The following is a 25877-nucleotide window of genomic DNA, read 5'->3' as shown; positions in this document are numbered from 1 at the left end:
AAGGTGTCAGATTCTAACAATGCACAGGTGTCCCCGTGGGAATGGGAGTCGTGGGTCAGAGGCTGTGCTCTCCAGAGCCCACTGGCTGGGGGCGGCCTGCACCGACCTGTGCTCCTGGGGACCAGCAGCCCCTTCTCCGATGGACAGAAGCTTCCTTAGCCCCCCACAACATCCTCTAAAATACCTCAATTCCACACCAAGTCACCTGCTGTTTAAAAATAGCTTACACATAACTCTCGCTGGCCCACACTTTGATATTTCTATTACTGCTGACAGCAGCTCACCTTTCTCAAGAACCAGACATCACCGAGCCAGCCCTGTTAAGGGGCCACGTCACTGAACCCTCACCACAGGCTTCTGAGGAGGGCATTCACTTCACAGATGCAGAAACTGAGGCCAAGAACCCAGGATGTGGCCCACCGTTACCCAGCAAGGGAGCCCTCAGTCTGATTCCCTCCATGCTCATACGCTTGCTTCTTGCAACCCAAGTGTGCACTGAATGTCGTATTATCCAACTCCACCCTCCCTCCACCAAAAGTGCTATTATTAAATCAGTGATGGATCTTAATGCCCAATGGTGTCTTACAATAAAGGAAACAGCCACAGTCACGACTCACCTGGTGACTCCCTTTTGCCGGTGTCTGCAGTGTGAAGGGGGCGCCTGCTCTGTGCTGGGGGCTCCCGGCCTTCACCACCCTCACTCTAACTGCCCCTGGCCCCTATGATCATCCATCCTCTAGCTGGGAACGGAGGGTCACAGAGGACAACAATCTCATCCAAGGTCACGCCCTAATATGTGGCTTTGGTGGGACTTGAACCCAGGACTGCCTGACTCCAAATCTGCTTCTCCCAGTGGGTCATACTCTGGGGCCTTTTGAGCTGCTGGGGCTGTTTGGCTCCACCATGTCTGAGGCCCTCCAGTGCCTGAAGCACCTGACTGGGCAAGGACAGTTAGCAGGGGGCAAACACTGGCCTGATTCGTGTTCTGAGACCCCCAAGTAAAGGAAGCCTCTGGAAGTGTAGACCCTGCGTCGTGGAGACCCTGGGCCGGGGTTGCTGCTGCTTTAGCTCCCACCACAGTCACTTCCATTAGGAATGCCCCCCGGGCCCCACTGGGAGCCAGCCTGCTGCAGGCCTCGGCTCCAGCCTGACCCCGGCCCCGACCTCGGCCCCAACCCACACTGAGTGGGCAGCGCCTACACCCCGGCAGCTGGACCACATGGCCAGGCAGGGAGCCTGGAAGCAAATCAGGGAGAACAGACTTCTCATTTATGGGAGTGTTTATGAAGAAGAAAAAAACATGTGTGTCAACTGCATGATGATACCCAATCCTCGGTGCTCAAAGAGAAACATGAGTCAGGACCCAAGACAGCTGAGGGCCTGGGCGTTCGCAGTATCTGCAGAACCCAGCCGGAGTCAGGGCCCAGGGCGGAGAGCCCGGGCATCTCCAGCATGGTGGGCCCCTGTTCCAAGCAGAACGGCAGCCCGCAGGGGCCATGGGTGCTTGACCCTTGGAGGGCACAAGTGGAGACTCACCCCACCTTGAAGACACTTCAGGGCCAGGGCTTCTCTTGAAGATGCCCTGTGAGATGGGATTTGATTCCCTTTGGCTGCGGGGCCACTGACTTCTCTTGAGCCCCACCCCAGCCCTCTGCAGCCGGGACAGGGCACGAGGCTGCACTGACCTGCTGGGGAGGCCCACCTGCTCCTCTCTGGAGCCAAAGCCAGGGCCTGGGAGGGGAAGGCCGTGGGGTTGGCTGCTGGCGAGGTAAGGTGGATGAGGAAGTTGCCTCTCGCTTTTCCTTTCAAATCACCAGAAACCACTAGAAGACATGTACGTGACTGTGTTTGTTGTGTGTGTGCACATGCATGGGCCCATGTGCACCCATGTGTACATGGGTGTGCCCTACATGTGTCCAGGTGCATGTGTGCCTAAGCCTGGGTGAGCCTGTGTGTGTGTCTGTACACCAAGTCCACATGTCCATGTGCATGCATGTGTTCACGTAGGCGTGTGTGTTCACCTACAGAGACACTGTGGGCCTTGCTTTCTGGGCACATCCCCGGGCAGCACGTCCTGCCTGGAAACCAGGCAGCCAGACGCCACCTCCACTCCTCGGCTAGCAGTACTATCTTGACTGAGGATGACATGGGCTACATGGTCCTGAGACAACAACACATGGACAACATGGACAGACACTCCAAGAGTTTCCAAGTGGCCCCCAGACTTCATGCAGACATCCTGCAGCAGTTAGACAAGAGGGCCCCATCGACTCGCAGCCCCTTTGAAAAGCCCAGCACTCCCACCAACTGCCTCTGGAAATGCAAACTTCTAGATTTGGGTCTCCTCAGAGGGGACCAGAGCTCAATTCTGAAGGAAAGGATTTGGGGGGCGGGGGTGGCAAAGGGAGGCCACCTCTGCTGAGGTTCTCCAGACCCGAGCTGGTCCACGGGACTGCAGAGAGTTCGGCTCAGGGCAGGAGAGTATAGTCTGGAGTTCCTGAAACTGGGACTCAGGACCCAGGCACAACTCGAGACTGAGGCAACGCTGAGGTGGGAGAAGCCGTGAAAAGCAGAGCTGGAAAAACCCTTGGGGTGTGAAGGACACTCCGCACTCCCCTAGTCTAGAGTCATGCAACTGAGGCCCAGAGAGAGGCAGGGACGGGTCCAAAGCCACCCAGCTCGGATGTAGCACTGCCCAGGGCAGACCCAAGGCTCGTCACCAGACCTACACTAAGCCCCCATCCTGCGCTCTGCCCCGCTTCCCCACCAGAGCGCTCAGCCAGGACAAGGCAGGGGTTTCAATGGACCTGAGAAAATTCCAGATAGGGCCATTTTCCAGATCCATCCCTCTATACACACAGATACATGCAACACAAGGGTGCACACACAACCACACAGACACCCAGGTACACAGGCACAAACACTCTCACACCCACAACAAACCTACCACAGTACACATACCTGAACACATGACCTGCCACTCAATCAGACACATTCTGACATCACATACTAAGCACACACAATCTCACACAAGCATGCAGGAATCACACAACACAAAACCACACTTACACAGTGGCTCACAAGCATTCTTGCACACATACACGGAGAAACATGCATGCACATTCCAACTCCTGGGCACAGATGCTCAGATCCACACTTAAGACGCCTACAGCCATTCATGCACAAAATGTGCACAAGTGCCCAGACGCAGTCATACCTCTGCACTTGGCCATGTACACGCAGAAGCACCCAAGACACACAATAGGTCCCCAGAAAATCTATTCACCCACCCACATGCATGTGCATGTCCAATTCCTATATGCAGACAAACACACATACACACCCATACCCACAAAGACACATGGGTGAAATCACTCAAGTGGACTCAGAATTCACACTCACTCCTACACAAGTATGGAGATGTTCACTCACATGCACGCACACAGGTATGCTTGTGTGTGTAGCCTATACTCGAGCAGGCACGTCTATGCATCACCATTACACATGCCCTGCCATGTACACACAAACACACTCAGACACATTGCATGTGTTCAGAGACACACACACACACCCAAAGCCACTTGGGCATACGCTCAGAACATGTACTCTCAAAAGCCTGTGCACATGTGAGATTGGATCCCACAGGCTCATGCCTCAGCACACACTGAACTCACACCCCTCCGTCCCACATGCCTGTATAATCACACTCACAGCCACTCCTGGGCTCACCCTGGCACCAGTGTGTGCTCACAGACATCCTCAGAGGGCATGCACACCTCCCACCGCGCAAGCGTGGCACGGCCGCAGGAGAGACAGGCACTCACAGCAGCTTGAGGATCTCCACGTAGCAGCCGAGCGTGCGGTCGGCCTGCGGGCCCAGCTCGATGCTCAGGCTGCTGCAGGCCGGGCTGACCAGGAGGCAGTCGATGAGGTTGGGCTCGCTGTCGTTGCCTGCGCCGGCCGTGAGCGCCGGCTGGGCAGTGCTGGTGCGCTCCACCTCCACGTGGATCTCGCTGGAGGCCACCACCGCCGGCTTGAGGCGCGCCTCGGACAGCGTGGCTTCCTGGGACACCAGGTCCGGGCTGGGGTGCAGAAGGCGCAGAGGTAAGGTGGGCTTGCGGTCGCACGGCTGCTGGCAGCCGTTCCGGATCTCCTTCAGGCTGGGGGAGTTGTCGCGGCTGCGGAAACAGGCAGAGGAGGGCACGTGGAGAGGAGCCGGCCCCGGCCCCAGTGGAACCCTGCCCGCCGCGAACTGACAAGACTCCGCAGACCCCCACGACCACTACCCCACCCTATGAGTGAGGAGGCTGAGCTCAGAGGCGCCCGTAGGAAATGGTGGAGCCAGTGCTCAAGCCTACATTGCCTCTGAAACCCTGGCTGCCATCCCCACACGTCAAGGGCTCAGTAAATATTTGTTGAATGAATGAATAAATGTTCACTTTGACGTGGAATGGTGAAGGTTCTCGGCACCCAGCTTCACCAAGTGGACTTCCCTGGACACCTCCAACATGCCCGAGACCTACTCAGCATGTTGGGTTCCAGCTGCTTGCTCTGGTCTCACAACCTCCTTCCATGCCATAATTTTCTCCCACACAGGGCCCCGCCCTCCCCAGCCAAGGGAGAAAGCGCAGCATCCCCATCTGCCTGGGAAGCCACTTCAACAGGATCCCAGGCGCCAGAACTCTAGCCTGGCCCCTGGAGTCTGCAGATCCCCCATCCTGTACCGCTCTTGGCTCAACCCCCAGTTACAGTATCTCCAGCTGTCTGCAGGGACAATGTTTACACGGGGTGTCCAGAGGCATTAGTTGAGAAAAGGGCCCTGTGGCAGAATTAACGTCAGATGTGTTTGGGAGCTGCTGGGCTAGACCTAACTAAATTAGGTCTCTTGTCAGCAGGACTGATCAGAGCCTTGCACTTGGTTAAAGCACCCCTTCTCACTGCTTCCTAGTGTCCCCGATTCCCTGGAAGTCATGGCCAATGCACAGTGCGATTACACAGGTGTGCTCAGATGTCTCTGAAAGGTGAGTGCTATCATCTCCCTGCTTCAGGTGAGGAAAGGATGCTCCCAGAGTGTGATGACCCTTCCCCCCAAGTGGAGGAACTGGGATTGGGCTCTCTGCCCAGCCCAGGCTCCTCCTCTCCAGGCTGTCCTGGCTTTCATAGATCCTTTAAGGGTCTGCTCAGGACTCCCTCCCCAAGAAGCCTACAGCATTTCTCCTAATTGCCGCCCCCACTCTTCCTACTTTGCACTCCTCCTAAACCAGAGCCTCCAACCCTGGCTGGACACTGGCCTCCCCTAGACACTCCCAAACACCCCAAAGCCCAGACCGACTTCATCAGGATCTCTGGGGTGGGGATCCCAGTGATTCTGAAGGCACCCCAGGTGTTTGGCCAAGGCTGTGGTCCCCTCAGCTCTAAGGGGCACAGGGGATGAAAACCAGCTGTTCTTCCATGCCCCAAGGGTGCCATGCGTGTGTCCTGAGCCCCCATGGAGGGTCCTGCTGCCAGCACCAAGGATAGCTGCATGCCTGAAGCACAGTGAGCGTCTGCGTTCATCCAGCACACATGGCCCCTGAATAGAGCCACTTAGCTGGGAAAACGCAAATCCATCAGCTGAAGTCAGAGAAGGCTGCGGTGGGTGGAAAATTGTGTGTGGTCTGCGGGGGCGGGGGCGGCTAACTCTCTTGATTGGTTCGGATCTAATTGGCTACCCAAACACTCAGCACTCCATCTCCCTTTGTTTGCCTTTGCAGGGATTTAGGAATGGATTTTCAAGGCTGTTTGGCTCAAATCAGTGATTTTCCAGAGAGCCACACTAACCTGGGTCAAGCTGTCCTTTTGTATGGAAGGACATCGCGTACCCACCACGAGCATGGTGGGGGTCCCCACAGGACATCACGGGGTTTTATCTTGAAGGGACCATCCCACAGGGCCTAACGGACCTGAACCAACCAAACACATGATGGCAGGAGGCCTTGGGGCTCCTTCCCAGAGGAATGAGAGGCATTGGTTGGAACTGAGCTCATGTGGGCTCCCAGGGGCTCGGCTCTCCGGGCTGGGACCAGCCTGTGTGGGGGCCGGCAGGTCCCCCTCTCCCTCACCAGGCCTCCATCCCGGGCACCCATTATGGCATGAATGGGGTCCCCCAAAAGACATGCTCAAGTCCTAACCTCTGGTCCCGTGCAGGTGACTAAGGTAATGGAAATAGGGTCTTTGAAGATGTGTTGATTAAGATGAGGCCAAACTGGACCGTAGTGGCCCTGCTCCAAGATCCACCCAGGTCCTCTGCATGCACATCTGGGTTTGCACAAGACTATCTGGGAGGCTTGGCCAACAAGGCCGTCTGTGGCCTGGCCCTGCCTTCCTCTCTAGCATCATCTTTTGGTTCTCTTTCTCTTGCTCTGCTCCAGCCACATTCCAATTCCTTTAACAACTCCCCTGTAGAGACCCTTGACCTTCAGTGTGGGGCAGAATCACTTGCAGAATTTGTTAAGAATGCAAATTCCTAGAGCCCTGGCCCAGAAATGCTGTGCCCAGGAATATGCATTTTAGATTTTTTTTTTTTGGTGCATGGTCTGGGAATTGAACCCAGGCCTCCCACATGGAGGGCGAGCAATCTACCACTGGACCACCTGAGCATTTTAAAAAGCCCGTCCAGGCGATGCTGAAGCAGGTGCTCCGGAACAACAGATAGAAGTGAATGCCTGGCCTCTGCGCATGCTGCCCTCTTCCCGCCCCTGCCCTGCTAACAGCCAGGAGGTCTCCACTGAAAACAAAACTCCCTTGAGGAAGCCATCTGAAGCTCCTGACATCTAATGTCCCCCAGGTTGTGACAACCAAAAATGTTTCCAGACGTTGTAGACTGTCCCTCAGAGGCAAAATAACCTGCTGAATTATGGTAAGTGAAATAAGACACAAATGAACAGACATTGTATGATTTCTCTTATAGGAAACATCTAGAATAAGTTAAATTCATAGATAAAAAGTAGATTACAGATCCCCGGGGACTGGGGTGGGGCTGGGGAGGCACGAGGAGTTACTGCTTCGTGGATACACTGTTTAAGGTGATAAAGTTTTGCTAATGGATGGTAGTGATGGCAGCACAGGTTGGGAATGTAATTAATACTACTGAAGTGTACACTTACAAATGCTTAAAACGGGGCTGCAAGGGTAGTTCAGTGGTAGAATTCTCACCTGCCATGTGAGAGACCTGGGTTTGATTCCCAGCCTGTGCACTAGCCCCCAGCCCCCGCGCCCCCAAATTAAACAAATGCTGCTGCAATAACAGGACAGTCATGGAAAAAGAATGAAATGTGACCCCCACCATTCAGCATACAAAAAGAAAGAAAAAATGCTTAAAATGCTGTCTTATGTTGCATGTTTTAGCATAATAAGACAGTAAAAAAAAATCCAGCTGAGAACCAATGACATAAATTAAGACTTGAAACATTTCTAGGAATCTAGAAGGTTCCCTCATGCTTTCCCCCAAGTGCCCTATGGCAGAGGCACCCACCATTCTGGCCTGTCCCCTACAGAGCAGCTTTGCCTGTCCTTGAACTTCATGGCATGTGTGTTTTGGATCTGGCTTCTTCCCCTCAGTATTACATTGGTGAGATTGCTCCACCGTGGGCTCACGGACTAGTTTATTTGTTTTTGCTGCTATCGAGTAGCTCCTTTGTATGTCCAGGCCACAGGCCACCTATCCATTCTACTCTCACTGGCCATCTGAGCTGAGGAAGTCTTTCTCCTATAAACATTCGTTTACATCCTTTTTTGGCGAGTAGAACAAAAGATGCAGGAGTAGAGTTGCTGGGCTGTGCGGAAAGCGTAGGCTTAGCTCTACAGCCTTATTTTTAAAAACCTTCCCAGGTGACTAAAATGTGCAGCTGGGATGGAGACTCACTACCCCAAATGCGATGAGGCCGCTGGCTTCTCGGGTCCCAGCCCCAACCACACTGCCTCGCAAATGCTCGCTTACTTGCTCCCTCCCTGCGGAACAGGAAGCCCGTTTTCCACCTCCAGCGCCTGGCACATACCGAGCACTCAATAAATGAATGTCAAGGGAAGGAAAAGAAGAAACGGAGCCAGCCACCACTGTCCCCCTTCCCCATCGGGGTTCAGGTGTGTGCCGTGCCTAACGCTGGTTCTTTCCCGACCCTGACCTCATCCTGGCAGCAGAATTCCTTGCAGGGCCTGGGGTGGGAACTGGGACAGTGATCTCCAGTCTCCTAGTCCTTCTGCTGCCTGCTTCTGAGGCAGGGGAACCCCGCTCCAGAGAAGCCGTGCAGGGCTTCTGAGACACAGAGGGAGAACGCTGGGATGAGCTGTTTCCTGCTCAGGTGTCCACAGAGCAGGCCCGTGGAGGCTGAGATGACTCGGAGGCTGTGGGATCTGACACTCCGGATGTTCTCGCTCCCAGGAGCCACTGGGGCAGTGTGAGTTTCAAATGCACACAGGTCAGCTCCAGACCCGGAATGCATGTGGCCAGGGGCAAATGACCGTGTGTACAAGGGATGCCTGGGATGGGTGAACAGGCTGTGCACTGCCCCACTCTAGTGGTTCCAGGCACAGCTTGGTCCCCTTAGGCTTGTGCAATGCATTACTTGCTCAACTGGATGGAGGGGCTCTAGCAGACACTATGTCTGCTACATATGAGCACCCTGCACTCCATACCCCTCCAGTGACTCTGGAGGTCACTGCAGGATGTTTTTACATGAAATGATGGCATCCTTTGTCACTCTGCCTCGCAGGAGGGATGGGAGCTAATGCATGACCCCCAGCTTCATTGCCTCTCCCTGGGGCAACTCTGCGTCACTCTCACATGGCCTCTCTGGAGGGCCCCAAGGGAGGAGGTGGCACCTGACTGCAGTGGTTACTTGCTACTAACACGCACATCACAGGTTGCCCCCGCTCCCTCTCACTGCCCTTGGGACCATCACCCCACTAAGCTCCTTGCACCCAAGCCCTGACCCCAGAGCTTACTCTTGCCTTGCCCTGATCCTGGTCACTCTGGACCACACTGCTCCGCTTTACTGTCTCCTCAGCACTTCTCACCACCCGACACCATCCTGCATGTGTATTTACACTTAAATTCCCCGGAAGGTAAGCCCTGTAGGGGCAGGGGCTGCGTCAGTTACTCCCCAGCATTGGAACAGGGCGTTACACACAGCGGGCGCTCAATAAACATTCCCTGGGCAACAGGCTAGCTTTTCAAAGAACAGAGGGAAGGGGAGTGAACCTTATTGTCACTCCTTATGCCAACACACACACACACCACACCACATGCAAATACATTCACACACACTACACACATGGATGCACATGTTCAACACATGCACATGCATTCACACACATGCATTCACACATGCACATTCACACACAAGCGTGCACGCAACAGATTCTCACACACGGACACACCCATGGGTTGCACGTGAACAATACTGCCAGTAATGTTGCTGGGGACTGGCCCTTAAGTCAGTGGGCTCACAGGCCTTGGCACACACACTGCAAAGCTGGCCCAGCCAGAGCTGCCCCCTCCCTGGTAAGTGAGTCCGTGCAAGCTGCCAGCTGTGGTACCCGACCCACTGTCCCCATTCTGGGTGGTACCATCCCCCTGCCCAGGCTGAGGAGCCTGTGGGAGCCCTCTTGGTAGGGTAACTGACCTGTTGATGAACTCTTCATAGCAGGAATAGATGGCTGCCAGGCACACGGCCACCAGGTTGGGCAGGACCCGGGGGTGGGGGCAGTGCCCGGTGGGGCCATGCATGCTGGAAAAGAGCAGAGGGAGGGCTGAGCACTGGCAGGGAGCAGGTGGCAGCAAGCCTGCTGTGGGGGATGGGGGCTCTGAGCCTTGGCCGTGGAGCTGCCCCCTCTGGCCTTGGATGCTGACTCTGCCACAGGCAGCCAGCAAAGCTCCGTCCATGCAGCCAGGTTCGATCCAGCTGAATGGCCAGGATAAGCGGCCCTCAGCTTCCTTAGCTTTAAAATGGGCACAACAATGGCCCCTTCCCCACTGGGTTATGAGCATCAACTCCTCTAATTCACAGGAAGAGCTTGGTATCCGATGCTAGCATGTCCGGCCACAGTCACGTTCACATCCATGAATCTGGACTGAATATACACGACATCCCCTTTTATTCTCAGGCAGGTCCCCGCTGGACGATTATTATGGTCCCCCATCAGCACGGGGGCCAGGACAGAGTTGTGAAGTCCCCCATAAATGCCAGCCTGTCGCGGGCCGCCCAGGGCTTGCCCGGGCCTCAGTGAGCGAGTGGCTCTGGAGTGGAGGGGAGGGGGGGTGGCAGGAGCTGTGGGAGCAGGGGCGGGGGCAGGGGCAGGGACCCACCTCTGAATGAACTTCTTCACCACTTCCATCCCCGCGTTGAGCTCGTTCAAGGCAAGGATGTACTCCTGAGTAAACAGCCTCAGCCGCGGGCACTTCCCGAAGTCCTGCAGGGGGAGGAGAGGAGGAGCACTCAGGGAGACCTGCAGACGCCAGGAGCACTGCTCAAGGTAGCCGGGGATCCAGCAAGGGTGTGGGGGCCCAGCTCTGCCCACATCTGCTGGGCTTGTGGGAAACAAGTATCCCAACCACCACCGTTTTCTCTAAAGCACACACATTCTGCACTTCGAACAACTGGCCTTGTCACATCCTTGCTTAAGTCCTTTAATGGCTTGTCTGTGGAGATCTGGAAATTTCCGGACATTGGAGTTTCTTTTCCGGCACTTTCTGGCTAATACGCTGGCATGGCACCCACTCTTGTGTTCAGTAGGGCAGAACTGAGCTGCTACACAGTCATGCTTAGAAAACTGTCAAGCAGGGCTGCCCTTATGCACAGCCATAAGGAACTCACAAATGTCTGGCCAGACCTCCAATGCCCATCCTTGCCCTTGGGGAAGCTCGAAACTCCTCTTCTCAGTTAGCCGAGAGTTTCTAATCCCCTCCCGTCCCAGCTTTCTAGGAGCTATGATCTGAGGTCATTCAGTAAGGCAAAAGTGATGAGATGCCCCATCTCATCACTGATTTTGTCGTGGGGATGAGGGGGTCTTTGGGAATTCCCAGGCATATGAATGAGGCATGGGTAGTGCTGGAAAGACAAACACCCCATGTCCCCAAACTCTGTCACCCTTAGTCAAAAGACGCCTGCTTACTCCTGAAGGGAGATGAGATGAAATAGGAAGGAGAAGAGCCTAGTACCCAGAGGGGGCCAGGGGGTGGGGGCGGCTCTGGACACAGGCTCTTGGGGGTGGGGGTGGGGCGCTTCTCCTACTCTGGCTTCTGGGACTACCTTTTTTTTTTATTTGTGAAAAATAACATACAAAAAGCCATAAATTTCAAAGCACACTGCAACAATTAACTATAGAATACGTTTCAGAGTGGTATGGGTTACAGTTCCACAATTTTAGGGTTTTCCTTCTAGCTGCTCCAGGACACTGGAGACTAAAAGAAATATCAATATAATGATTCAGCAATCACACTCATTTATTAAATCCTATCTTCTCTGTATAGCTCCTCCCTTTCTTTTGATCTTTCTCCCAATCTTTAGGGGTCTTTGGGCGTTACCCATTCTACTTTTATCACGTGGAAAGGGCTGTCGCTATTTTGGAGGGAGATGGAACTGGCTGATATTCTGGAGGGACTGGCCCCCCTGGGTTTCAGGACAGGTTCCAGGTCAAAATTTAAAGCATGTCGATGATCTTGCCTCTTTGGTTGTCGAAAAAGCCACCCTCATGAGGCATCTGCCCTTCAAAAAGGAAGATGAGACCAGGCTCGAGGACAGTAGGCGCCAAGGAAGCAGAGGCAGGTGCGAGAGACGCGCTGGGGGGAAGGGAGGCAGGTGGGTGGGAGCGAGGAGACCACGTCCATCTCCTCAGTGGAGCCTCTGTGACCACGGCTGAGGCCAAACTCTGAGGACACCGACTGAGGACGAGGAGACCCCTGCCTGCTGGACAGTCTTCTCCCCCTCCTGGGCAGGCGGCAGGGAGAAAGGCATGTCCAGGAGCTACACATTGCAGCGGGGCTCGGCTTGGGGACTTGCAGAGAAAGAAGTGTGGGCGGGAAAGGCCCCCCACCCCAGCCTCACGGCCTGCCTTGCAGGAGGGGCTGGGAGGACGCCCCTGGGCTCCTGACGCAGCAGCTCTGTCAATGGATGGTCAAACCCCTTGGCCGCATGGTGAACGGGAGGACGGGTCTCAGCAGGCTCTTGACCCGAATCTCCCCAGAACTGCGGGAAGCTTGGGCGTCTCCAAAGTTGGCCCTCTGACCCCCACCCCGCTTCCTCCACGGAACTTGTTGAAAAAAAAATGCAACCTGAGTCGTGACTCCAATCTGTGAAGGAAAATAAAAGTGAGATCTTCCTGATGGATCTGAGCATCCCATGGGGCCCGTGGAAGGCCTGAGCTGAAGGCTGCCAGGCAGCAGGAGCGAATTTCCAGGACGGGAGGGGGGGAGGGGGACACAGATGGACTCGTTTCCTTACAGCCTGCCTAGGATTAGACTTTACACAAGGAGGGCAGGAGAAACTTCAGGTGGATCACACACCCACAGACACACAGAGAAACACACACACACACACACACATGCACACAAGCACACTAACCATATGCCCAGACATGCACACACAGACACAAATACTGACGACACACACACATGCACACACACACACACGTTAACCTTATGCAGATATGTACACACAGACACACACACAGAGACACACATGCATACAAATACACACACAGGCACACAGACACAAACATTTCCTGGGCTAGAAAATGAGGCCCCTGCGTAAAGAGAAAACTCAGACTTCCCTTAGCACGGTTTTCAAACTGTTGAGAAAGAAGCCACCAGAACCCACCAGTCCACCGGAAAAGGAACAGGAAGTTGGGTGGCCTTGGGCCTCTTTTCCCCTCGTAAATGACATCTCTGAAGCCTCCTTTCCACTTTTAGGGTTTGACAATTCTATGGAAACTGCTGAGGCTCCTGGATGGTCAAGGTCATTTCCTTGGAAATGAACATTAACAGGATCTAGCAGCCTTTTGACATTAGTGCAGGGGACATTTTGCCTCCCTGGGGAAGTCAAATCTTCTCCCTTTGGAAAGTAAGAAGTTAGATTACCCAGTGGCCCACTAGGGACCACAGCCACATCTTGCTTCCTTTGCCACAGAAGGATACTCCATGAGTGGCAAGTGGGCCCAGGGATACATGGTCATTCTAGTAGATGAAACTTCACCAATTGTTTTTAGACTTTTCAAAGCCAGATCACTTCTCCAGACGTAACACCTAAAGGGCTTTTCCATTTGCGTGTAACATATTTGGGCCCAGTGAGGAACACACTTTGAGATTTCCAACCTCTCTAAGTTTCGGTTTGCTCATCTGTGAAATGGGGCGCTGGATATATATGCAAGATATATATGCTTTCTAATGAGAGGGGAAGCCCTGGAATTCAAGCACACCACTGAGGCCTAGGATTTGCCCCCATACCCCAAGATCCAATGCCCCCTTAAAGAGGGAGCCCACATATGGGGTGATGAGAGGTCCTATTGGTGCTACCCAGTGACTCAGTACCCACCAAGTCTCCAACCCAGGGCCCAAACGGGACACAGGGCAGCTGAAGACCAAGTGTCAGGGAGCATCATGGGAGCACGTCCGAGGTCTGTGGGGCACGGCGGCCAGGGCTCCCCAAGACGGCACCTCCGCACCTAGTCTCAGTGCCATCTCTGCCCAGCAGACAGCTGCGACCCCTCAGGGGCCTGCGCTTCTCCTTCACAGAGCTCACGGCGGGTAATTAGTGGACAGAGCTTTACGTCGTGCCCAGGGCCCGGGAACGCTGGGGGGCATCCCGTCCACAAGGGAGGGTTCCCACCCTGGGGCCCCTCACCTCCGCCAGCCGTGCCAGATACTATGAGTCTGGATTTGCCCTGTAGCTCTTCTGATTTTTATCCAGAAAATTATTACACAGCCAGTAGTCCTGGCCCAGAAAATGAAGCAAATATAAAGGAGCCACTGTACGGTGGAGTCGGGGGCGGGGGGCGGGTTGTCCAGATTCTGACATTCTCCCTTTGAAGTCAGATGTCTTCAAAGAGCCCTTCCCAAGCAGTCACTGCTCCCCAAGCGCGGTGTGCCTCTGACAATTATTTGGAACTCTTTTCCCCAGGGGTTTGTCTCTTTTCCCCCAGCCAGAGTCTTTTTTAGGATTCTTACATACTGTGAAAGCATTCTTCTTTAGGCTTTAATAGGAAAAAACAAAGCCAAGGAGGGGATGCCGCATGGAATCCCCCAAACTCCTTGGCAGCACCCCAAGCCCCGAGGCTCTGGGAAGGGCCCCTCCCCTGGCTGCCTGCACCCTGGTGGCCGGGGTGGGGTGGGGGGGCAACTCACCATGTTATGCTTGAGGATCCTCTGGACCACGGGCGTAAACACCTCGATGACCACCATGGACCGGGGACGCTCCCTGCAGTGCTGGGGAGAGAGGAGCGCATCACCGGGGGTGGGGGGGTGGGGGCACTCCTGCTAGAGAATACCGCGAGGCTTGGGGCAATTTTCTTTCAGAACAAGAAAAGTGGGCGGGGGGCAGTATATGCCGGCAGCTTGTTATTCAGTGAAAGGCTGGGACAGGCGACTGCGCCCCAACACCAGCCTTGCCTGGCACAACGAGACCCTGGCAGAACCACAGCGTAGGGCGCACAGGGCGGGGGAAGGCCTCCTTGGAGACAGGGCACCAGCGCGCCAGGGCTGCAGGCTTCGGACGCCAGCATCCTGAAGCTTGCACGGTGATCTGCTGCTGGCTTTGAGCACTGGGCAGTCTGCTGGCCAAATCCAGCTCTCAGGTGTAATTTATTTCCCCAGCCTGGTGTTTCATTGTTTGTGTGTTTTCTAAGGATGGAGAGTAAGCAGACATGTAGCCCCCACCGTCCCGCATGCGCTGGCAACCCCCTCGTCCCTGCGAGTGAGTAAGGTGGCCACACGAATGAAGACAAGGGGCCTGGACATTATCCCAGGGCTCCCCTGGGAAATCCCAGATAAACATTCCTCCCCCCAGCGGCCTCGAGTGTGGTGGGAGAGGCTGCCTGGGTGAGCCAGAGTGGGGAACCCTAACCCCCAAACTCCCCTCTCTGCAGGCTGCATGGTGGGCCTGCACCCTCCTCCCTGCAGCAGTGGCAGGGCCACCCCACATTTTAAATGGGGTGGGGAAAGAGTTCTATCAGGGAATGCTCAAAGGATGGCTTCTTCTACATTACTGTTTCTCTTTTCTTTTCCTATCATTTTTTTTTTGACTGTGACAAAATACACATAGACTAAAACTTACCATGTTAACCATTTTTAAGTGTTCAGTTTGGTGGCATTAAAATACATTCACAATGTTGTGAATTTGCCACTACCATCTATTTGCAGAACATTTTTATCATGCCAAACAGAGACCATACCTACTAAGGAATAATGCCCTATTCACCCCTCTTCCAGCCCCTGTAACGAGTCTCTCTCCATGAATTTGCCTATTCTAGGGATTTCGTATAAGTGGAATTGTACAATATTTGGTATTTTTGGGAGGGGCTGGTTTATTTCACTGAGATGAATAATTTATAATTCATAATAATTTATAATAATAATACTTTCACTGTAGCAAGTATCCATGCTTCATTCCTTTTCATAGCTGAATAATATTCCACCGTACAGGCAGGCCGTTTGGTCATGCATTCATCAGCTGGTGGACAGTGGGTGTGTTTCTACCTTACTTCACTGTTTTTCTAACGGGGCCCTGAGGGCAGCCTTAGGACAGGAAGAGGGGTGAAGGTGAAGGGACAGACTCCCCTCACCCCCCCAAATCATACTCCACAGCCTTTTTGATTTGAGCCAGGTTTGTGCTTCAAGGCAAGATTTACTTTGAACAAAGTTGCATTGTTTTAGAACAAGGATTTGAAAACCGTGACATCTGGGAGAGCCCCTGCAGCCAGAGAGGAGGACATGGAGAGGATATGGATTAAAATGGATAAAATGACGAGATGACAGGGCAAGGCAGGTAAGGGACAGCTGCTGTTCTCTACAGGGCCCCAGTTCTGGTACCTGACGCCACCCTGGTGGGGCTGTGCCGTCCCGAGTGCCGGCAGCAGTTTGGGGTCACCAAGCAGTGGTTCTCCCCATCGTGTGTCCTAGGGGCTTGGCACCTTGATGACACCTAGACACCAGGTGCCTGCTTGCACACGCACATCCTACTCGCACACCCTCATTGGCAAAAATGTGCCTGCTACTGCCCACCCAGCGTGACCCACCTCAGCATGTGGGCAAGGGACACACTGGCGAGTCCTGAAAAATACCTTGGACATGCTGGGTCAGTGGGCCAGGATCCCCCTGCTCCACAGGCCACTGGGGAGGGTCTTGTGGTGGAGAAATGGACTCAAACAGACCAGGTGAGGACAACACAATCCCGTACAGAGAATGCTGCAGGCGGGGCCAGGCAGCCAAGTGCACCCTGTGCCCCTCTGCTCCAAGTGCCTGCTGCTCTGTCTGCTGCTGCTCTGTCTTCCTGGCGCTCACAGTCCCAAAATGATGGTCTGCAGAGCCCACGAGCCAGGGAGGAAGGAGCTGACGAGGGGAGTGCCAGGAAGTGGCAAGCTAGAGGCCCTATGTCTTTCCATTAAACACACACACAGTAAAGAATAAATATGAATGGTTTGTGTGCTGGTGTAGCCCCTAGACCACTGAGCTGTACTCTAGCAAATAAGGGGTGCTGGGCAGGCACTGGGTGACCCCACAGGAGGCTGGCTGCAGGCCTGGCGAGTGGTCGCCCGCTCTCAGGCTCGCCCCAGCCCACCTGGCAGTACCTGCCTGTGTCTCCGTGCAGGGAGAGCCCCAGGGCCACTCCCCCACTGTGGGCCAGCCAGGGCTAAGAATAACTCAGCTCTGACGTCAGAAGCTCAGAAAAGCTGCTGCAAACTGTCTCCAAGACAGCGTGAAGTGATTCCAAAGAAAAGCCAGGCACTTCCCTGCCTCCCACGGTGAGGACCTGGGCCTTGAGTATCAGCTGACTGGCAGAAAGGGGGCCGCAACCCCCAAACGGGGCGCCTGGCAAGGCCTCTGAAACGTCCAGGGCCCTGAGCGGGGTCATGCAACCCGTGGCCCAGCACGCACAGGGTGGGCGTGCCAGCACAGCCCCGGGACCCAGGAGGCCGTCCGTACCTTGCAAAAGAATTCACAGAGGTCCGGTGGTGGATGGTTGTTCTCCAGCAATGGGGCGATGGCCTGAAAGACAACAAGCACACGTCAGTCGGGCTGCGAGGAAGGACACGTACGTGGTGGTGGTGGAGGGCCTGCCGACATGAGAAGGATGACTCACCCAGGAAAACAACCCACTGCTGGGGAGGGGCGGAGTCGAGGATCCCTTAGAGAAGCAGTCGAATGACCCCCCTCAAAAAAAACAGACACCAATAACAACGCATACTCTTTAGGGGTTTTATGACCCCTTGGAGCCCCCAGAACCCGAGGCCCCTGGTGAGACCCCTGATGAGGGGTACGGCAGTTCTGAGTCCGGAGTGCGAATCCTGGACTGCTGAGGCTGTTGTGGCTCTCTGAACCCTGCTTCCCCACCCATCAAATGGAGGCAACAGAAGCACCGGGGGTTGGCTGGGGCCACATGTCAAAGTCCGGGTTTTTGAGCCTCAGCACTGCTGACATTTGGAACCAGATAATTCTTTGCAGTGGGGGTGCCCTGTCTATCGTAGGGTGTTTAGCAGCAAACCTGGTCTCAATCCACTAGATGTCACACCCCCACCCCCAAGCTGTGACAACCAAAAATGTCTCCAGACACTGGCAAATGCCTCCTGGGGCAAATTCACCCCCGGCTAAGAGCCTTGGTATAGAGATATGCTCACAGAGCCAAACACGGGGCCGGCTCTGAGCAGATGCTAGCCCTTGGACTAATGCTCATACAGGGTCCACTATCCATTTGCCATTTGGGCAGAGGGTTAGGAAACAGGACACCCAAGACCCAGGACCCAGCCCCGAGACTGCCTGCTATGTGACCCTGGGCGAACAGCTCAACCTTTCTGGGCAGGAATTAGCTTTCCAGTCTATAGAAAGGGGAACATAAGAGCTAGTGCTTCACAGGGCTGTTGGGAGGAGATGATGAGAGAAAAATCTAGAAGCTGTGGAGTGTCAGGTTTGGGAACACCCCATTGTAGCCCCACCACTCTCACAGCCAGGAGCGGGGCCTGCGGGGGAAATCCACCAGCCCAGCGTATCTCTGACACCAGCCCAGAGGGTGCAGCAGGGAGGGTGACACTGTCATGTTCCCAGGAAGGCTCTTGATGGCACAGGCTCCCCATCTCCTGCTCTCACAGCACAGATCCAGCCCCCTCGGTGTCGGAGGATCTCCTCAGATCTGCCCCTAAAGCCATGCCCTTGAATTTGGCAGGGGTCCCTCAAGGCCTTCCATTTGTTCTCAGAACCATGAGGGAAAGGAAAGTATCACTGGAGGCCGAATAAGTGGACCAGTGCCAGCTATGAAGTGACGGTCCTCTGTGAGGAAGGAAGCCATCCGTGGAGGCTCCCGCTCCTGGAGCCAGTGCCCAGGGACGCCAACAGAGACCAGGGCTGTGTCGCCCCCAGCACCAGCCTTGGGACTGTTTGCATTTGACCTGAGCTGAGAGGAATAATCTTAAAAGTACAGCTCCTCAGCCACACTAAGCCACTTCGAGTGCTCCAGAACGTTTGTGGCCAGCAGCTGCCGTGCTGGATGGTGAGACACGGTACATCCCCACAGCTGCAGGGGTTCCCCTGGGCAGTGAGGGGTGGGGATTCGAGGGAGGCAAGGAAAGAGCCAACCCTCCTCGCACAGCCCCTCCCCAGCCGCATGGACCAGTCCCTGGGACGAGTAACGGTTATCACAGTTAAGAACCCTCACAGCCGCGGACGCTGTAATTGGGCCCCTCCGGGTGCCAGGCTGGGTGCTGACCCCACCCTTTTACTTCATCTTCACAAGCTGGGAAGTGCCCCCTTCTCACACATGGGGACACTGAGGGTCAGAGAGAGTAAGTCACCCGAGGTCAGATAATTAGAAAGTGCCAGTGGGGACCTGTACCCACGTCTGTGGGACTCAAGAGCCCGAGGGCATCACTGACCATGCCACCTCATGGCACCACTTCTCTCCACGGCCAGGAACCAGTCTGGGGACAAGGACTGCATGCAAACAGAAAGCAGACGAGACAAAGCACAACAACCCAGAGCAAGCCAAGGCCAAGCGGTCAGCTTTGCAGGCTCATTTTTGGAAGTTCGGCACCTGGTCCGACATGGGGATTCTCTGCTTACTTTCCTTCCTTCTTGCCTTCCTAGCAAAGAAGCCAGCTGCTGAGCTCTCCCGGCGTGCTGGCTGCTAAGCAACCTGCCGTGGTCAGGCTGGCAAACATAGGATGAGGTCAGGCCCAGACGCCTCCCTCCCAGCCGCAAGCCACTGCCCGGTGGGTGGCTCCACTCACTGGGCCCTGTGTAAGGTTCAGTCTCCCTCAGATGAGACCCTTATACCCCCTGCAAGCCTCCACAGGAATGAGTCGAGGAAAACGGGGTAGAAACTAAGTGCCCACAGTGTGTCAGGCACGGGCTTGGTGCTTTCATGGCCATTATCTCATCTGATCCTCATGACAATTCTGTGAGGTCAGACGGAAGTTACTTTCATTTGTATAAATGAAGACACAGAGTGTGAAGGAGGTTACGAGGGCTGCTCTGGTCACAGACAACTAGCAATTTCTAAACATGCAATTAGTAATAACAACTCATATTTTTGTGGATTCTGTGTATGAGCCTGGCCCTCTACTAAGCACGTTACATGCAGCAGCTGTTTTAACCCGCCCAGCAGCCCTGTGAGAAAGATGCTGTTACATCCACTTTACAGATGAAAAGACTGAGGCTTGGAGTGTTATCTGGAGATTATCTGAATGGCCATCTAGTTAAATACAAATATTCTACAGCCATTACAAAGATTGGGGTAGACCAGTGGCTCTCACTTGGGGGTGGCTGTGCCCCCGCCCAGGGGTGGTAGATAATGTGTGGAGACATTTTGGTTGCCACAACTTGGGAGGAGGTGCTAGAGGGGGTGGAGGCCAAGGCTGCTGCTCAACCCCCTGCAATGCCCGGGAATGCCTCAGCACAGACTCCTCCTGCCCCAGTGCCAGTGGTGCTGAGGTCCTGGTGCCCTGAGAAAAACCTTCAAGACACACTGTTAGGTGAACAAACAAATGCAATACAATACACCCAGCATCACGTCGTTAATGCTGAAAACAAAAAAATAAAAGCACAAGCCCATCCATCTTCCTGCGCGCGTGTGTGTGTGTGTGTGTGTGTGTTTGCGTGTGTATGTGTGTCACCACCTTAGGAGGCTTGGGGTGTAGATGAAATCTTTAATTTAAAAAAAAAAAAGAATATATACTCATGAAATACTAGCAAAATTATTTAAAACGTTAATAACATTAAATAAAAGTCCTTTTATTACTCGCCCCAAGTCTCAGCCCACATGTGAGGGAGTGGGATCTGAACTCGGGTCTGAACCACAGCCCCAAGCCCAGTCCCCCATCACCCACGCTCATCCAGTCGTGTGCCAGCTGTTCCTAACCCACAATGACCTTTTGCACAGACGCCTGACGGACGGAGTGAATGAAACCAAGTAAAGTCGCAGGGGGTGAAGTACGCAAAAAAATACCGAGCCCCGTTGGGAGAAGACTAATTGCCAGTAGGTCAAACAAAATCATGTTAATTGCCAGAATGAAAGGAGGCTCTGGAAGACTTTATGATAATAATAACAGTGACAGTAATAAAAGAGTTCTGAAAGAGAGGCTGTGCAGTGGGGGTGAGGGGGGAGAGCAAATTCTTCCTTTCTCAGGCCTCCCTGCTGAGCGGGCAAGGGAAAACTCAGCCAGCACAATTAAGGGGTCAGTGCAGCCAATTTAGCTGGATAAATGCTGCCTGGACTTCTCAGATCAAAATTTCTTTCCCAGGCTCACTCTAAATCCAAAGCGCCTGCCCTCCTTCCAGGGCCCAGGCACACCCAGGGGGCCCCAGGTGCTGCCAGTGGGAAAAGAAAGACTCTGGCTCCTTCCCTGCGGCCTGTTGCCTCCAGGCTCTTCCCCAGCCAGTCTCTCTGCTGTGCCTCTGCCCAGGCTGGTCCCTGTGCTGGGCTGTCTTTCCCGGCTAGATCTGCTCACCTGGCACACACTGCTAGCCATCTTTTAAGACTCAGCTCGGTCACCGCCTCCTAGGAGCCCTCCGTCACCTTCCTCCCAGTACCACCCCAACAGAGGTGGTTCTGTGCCCCTTTGTGCTCCTCTAACACCTGAACAAATCTCAAGGGTCACCCTAATCGTGTTATTTTTCGACTGTCTGTTAACCTGCCAGGTTCTCGCAGCACACGGTCACTTCCTCAACAGCAGAGCCCACATCTTGTCCAGCCCCATCTCTGGGAATACGGACCAGTGCCAGGCTCCTGCCCATCCAGCGTTTGGTAAATGCATTTATTAATTCCTATTATCCCAGAGAAGGGTGGTTGTGGGTGATGGGTGGTGTGCCCAGGTAGACTTCTTCCCCTTTTCTGGTGAGAAGGCAGTGGATGGTCAGGGCAGAACCCAAAAAAGCCTGTATAATTCTAGCGAACACCCACCGGTACCCTTCCCAATTTCAGATACAGGCTGAGGCTCTACGGAAGCTGCTGCTGGTGTTCTCCACACCTCCTTTTGTGCTCACAGGAACCAGCAAGGAAAGGAGGGCTATTCTCCAGGAGGGTTTGGCCAGGGCCATGTGGGTGGAGCCCTGAAGCCCTGATTCAGCACAGAGAATACTTAGGAGCTTGGGGGCTGAGATGCTGCAGCCAGGGCAGGTGACTGCTGGCCCCAAGACCCCACCTAGCCTCCTGCTTCATTTTCCATTCTATATCTCTGCTTCCTGCAGCTTTAGGCTCTAGCAACATTGAATGGGTCACTGCTTCTAGAACATACCATATTGTTTTAAATCCCGGTGCCTTTGCATAGGTTGTTTCTTCTGTCTGGAATACCTTTATCCCATTTTGCCACGTGGCACACTCCTATCATTCCTTCAAAACCCAGCTCAGACATCACTGTCTCTGGGAAGCCCTTCTGGCTCCTTTCCCAGGTGAGTGCATCACTCCACTCTCCATACTTCATGCCTCTATTTGTGTAGTACTCACATTTGTTTTCTGACAATACAGGAGAAGCTCCTTGGAGGCAAGGGCCAACTTAGTCATCTCTGGATTCAAATGCATCATGGCACAATGGTTGACACCCAGTGGGTGCAACTTTATTCTCTTCCTTCTCTCTATCAAGAGTCACAGTTCATAGCTTAAGATCAACTAGGAAGGTTTTTTACTTCAAAGATGCTTACATCATAGTCAATTCCCAGAAAATATCTCACTTTACATATTAGTGGGAATTGAATCCAGATTCTATTTTTGGGTTAATTAGGAAACATATTGTGGAACAAGAAAGAGATCGTTTACTTTCCAGCTAATATGGTTACGCCTCTGGATAAACGACTGGTCTCTGTCATTTCCTGCTTTGGGCTCGCCCTGGCAGGCTAAGGAAGGAGGAGGCAATTGAGACCCATTTGCTATAAGCCTTGGAGACTGGTCACTGCTCCACTCCTCAAGCCCCGGGACCCTGAGATGTGCAAGAACAGGAGGGAGGCAGGTCTGGCGTGACAAAAAGATAACCCTGGGGCAGGACTGCTCTGCCAGGGGGCTACACGGGCACCTCCAGAGTCACCAGCAGCAGGGGAGAGGACAGGAGCGAAGAGAGAGCAAGCGCGTGAGAAACTTACCACAATGATGTTTTCATGCTCCTGGGTAGTCAAGTTTGTGTTCTAAAGGACAGAACAGGGAAAGCAGAAGGGGGGAGAAACAACATTAGGAGAATGAAACGTTTTTGTTTTTTGTATGCTGTATGGCGAGGGTCACATTTCATTTTTTTTCCACGTAAGTATTCCATTATTGTAGCACCATTTGTTGAATTTTTGTTTGTTTGGTTTTTTAGGGAAATGCATGGGCCAGGAATCAAACCCGGCTCTCTCTCATGGCAGGCAAGAATTCTACCACTGAACTACCCCTGCACCCCTGAGAATAAAACATTTGTATCTCAAAGGTTCCCTCAGTTTTAAAATGCTTTCAGCCTCTCCCTTTTCCCTAATGGAACCCTCAAAAGCAGGGCTTGAAAAGGACAGCATGGGGCAGGCAGAATTCACTACTGGCCAGTCCCGTGACCTTGGGAGATTCCCTTCTCCTCAGCGAGATGCAGTTTCTTCTTCCGTAAATGGGGAACATAATAATTCCCCTTGTTCAAGGGTTGCGAGAGGAGAAACAGACAGGCCTTGAACCTTGTCAAAGCTATACCGCCCGGAAGTCAGAAGGCAGGTTTGTGACCAACATGTACGGCAAAAGACCTTCTCGTAATCTCACTCTGTGCCAGAGACGCTTTTGGAAGTGGCAAGGATATTATTTTAGTGGCTCTCAAACTAGGTTCCTAGGGAATACTGGTGTTCCCCATACCAGCCCAAGATGTTTCAGCTGAGTTCAAATTTCTAGCAGTTGACTTGCAAAAACAAAATTAGGTTTAATGGATTGAACTTGCGTAACTTTTTTAGTTTTGTTTTTCACCTGCACCTGGAATTTTCCAAACACATTTGGTGCCTGCTACCGCCATCCTGAGTATACAGACGAGGTCAGGGATGAATACGCGGGAAACAAGGCATCGCAGGAAAACTCGAAGACAGCCTCAAATTCCTTTCTTTGCTGCTCTGGTGGTGTGTCCTGTTTTTGTCTGTGTTCGTGGGCGTGGGCTTTCGTGCACGTGAATCTGCTTTCCTAACAGAACCACCTTCTGCATTTAACAGTGAACTGGCCGGATCAACTGGTCCCAGTGCCTGGTGAGGAGTCCCGAGCTCCAGCTCCTGAGCAGGTGCACAGAGCTTCGGGGCATCTGACACGACTGTACCAGTGAAGGGAGAGAAAAGATAGCGGCTGCCCGAGGGATGAACGGGTGCCAGGGAATGGGGACGGTGCTGAATTCCAGGAGTCCTTTTGGGGATCGCTCCACAGCCCCAGGTTCTCACAGCGAGACGCTGACCCAGGCAGGGGCCGACTTAACACCCCCATGAGCCTTGGAATCCAAGTGCACAGGGAAGGAGGCTTTTTGGATTCTAACATCTTTTTCCTTTTGTGGATGCTAGTGGAATCTGAGCAGCCTATTTATGGTAGATAATTAAAAATCAGTCGTTTTACAGCCCCAGGTAGAGGGAAGCCTGGTTTGGGTCTGTGCTTGCTACTGATGAGCTCACTGTGCCACAAGCTCCATGAAAGGGCTTTGTTAGACTCATTCCACCCGCTTTCTTTTGATGACAGGTTCCCTCATGATCCCATTCACTCGGATGAGTTTCTCGAGACTCAGTGATGCGGCCACGCCCAGGTGCAGACTGACAAGAGGGAGAGCAGGCAGCTCAACTGTTGGCTGTCCTGACCCCCAAGTCTGTACTTCCAACCTCGGAGCTGCAGTGCCTGCTGTGGACAGCTGCCGTGGACAGCTCCGAAGGGACCAGCCCACTCCTTACCCCCAGGCACCTTCCCACAAGAGCCCAGTTCTCCTTGTGCCATCTTCTTTGTCCTGGTCAGCGGTGACAGCCACAGCTGTCTGCAGGAAACCTTCTTTCTTCCAGGGCCACCACGGCCCCGGATAGAGGCACTCACTACTAGCCACTGCATTAACCGGTGTTGGTTTCAAGACACCGATGATCTCCCGAGGAGGCTTTGGAAACAACTTGAGTAAAGACGATAGAGAAGGAATCTAGCATCATATATTTTAGAGGACAAGAAGGTAGGAAGATGCATCTGTCTTGCTAGCTCTCCCCTCTAACCATTTATCAGTCACTGTACATCAGGCCCAGAACGAAGTGTTTTCTCTGTTATCACCGAATCAATCCTCCAAACTGGGCACTATGACTAGCCCCAATTTAAAGTTGAAAAACTGGGGCACGGTGAGGGTTAATGGCTTGTCTAAGGCCACGTGGCCACTGCAGGCAGAACTGGCCACTGTCCTACACTGTTCTGTTCTCCACTCTCTGAAAGTCTCTGCCAATTCCCATTTACATCACACCTCCGTGCAGGAGCGTGGGCTCCGCAAGCCACAGGCCCAACCACAGATGCAGGCCCAGCCCCTGGCTCACCGCTTCTTGGGGCAAACTTGGCCTCATCTCTCGCAGGCCGGGTGACTCCTCTGCAAATTTTAATACTTGCCTTATGAGGTCATTGGGAGAAATTCAAAACATCAGTGTCCCCCAGTGCTTGTCAAAGTGACCGTCATATAGTACTTGCTCAAAAAAATGCCAGTGTCCCTCCAAGAAGCATCATGGCTCAAGAGGGCAGCCGCCTGAGCAGGACGCTGGGATAGGGCCGGAATGTCAGCTCTCGCCAGTGCAATTGGTGAATGACACCAAGTCACCACCTGGCATGCAGAGAAAGAGCACAGCAGGCAGGAGCGTCTCGTCTCCCCTTCTCCTTTAGTGCCTTTAACCCCACCTGGTACTTGACGGTCAGCTGACTTTGAGGTCCTTGCTTTAAAGCCCAAGAAGTGTTGCTAAGGCCATGGCTATGTGATCACTGGGGCACGTGCAAGCTGGGAGAGTCCTGCCACGTGCCATCTGTCCCCTGTGCACCATCATCCTGACAAGGTCCTACTCCAGTGACATCGAGGTGGGGGCCCTGCAATCCCTCACTTGGAATTGTTGGCAGAAGTATAAACTTGCCACGTGGGCTGGGAAGGTCACTCAGGGTCTCAGGGCCTCAGTTTCCTCATCTGTAGCCTGGACACAGCCTAGCCCGCCACTTGGCAAAAATGGG

The 25877-nt window shown here is 53.7% G+C and overlaps 1 protein-coding gene across 4 annotated transcripts in view; it reads right to left on the bottom strand.

The window, feature by feature from the left end:
• Nucleotides 1–25877, bottom strand: part of CMIP (c-Maf inducing protein) — a 229176-nt gene that overhangs the window by 22316 nt on the left and 180983 nt on the right. For all 4 annotated transcript variants that reach the window (XM_077133124.1, XM_077133125.1, XM_077133128.1 and 1 more), the window contains 6 exons: nt 22811–22852; nt 17174–17236; nt 14378–14458; nt 10346–10449; nt 9663–9767; nt 3825–4178 (listed from right to left, as the gene is read on the bottom strand). In XM_077133124.1, the coding sequence (XP_076989239.1) occupies nt 3825–4178; nt 9663–9767; nt 10346–10449; nt 14378–14458; nt 17174–17236; nt 22811–22852 (749 nt within the window). The remainder of the gene's footprint in view (nt 1–3824; nt 4179–9662; nt 9768–10345; nt 10450–14377; nt 14459–17173; nt 17237–22810; nt 22853–25877) is intronic.

The sequence above is a fragment of the Tamandua tetradactyla genome, chromosome 16 (assembly GCF_023851605.1).
Source record: "Tamandua tetradactyla isolate mTamTet1 chromosome 16, mTamTet1.pri, whole genome shotgun sequence".
In the NCBI taxonomy this organism is placed as follows: Eukaryota; Metazoa; Chordata; class Mammalia; order Pilosa; family Myrmecophagidae; genus Tamandua; species Tamandua tetradactyla.
The sequence above is the reverse complement of the archived record's forward strand: the minus strand, read 5'-3'. Positions and strand labels throughout refer to the sequence as shown.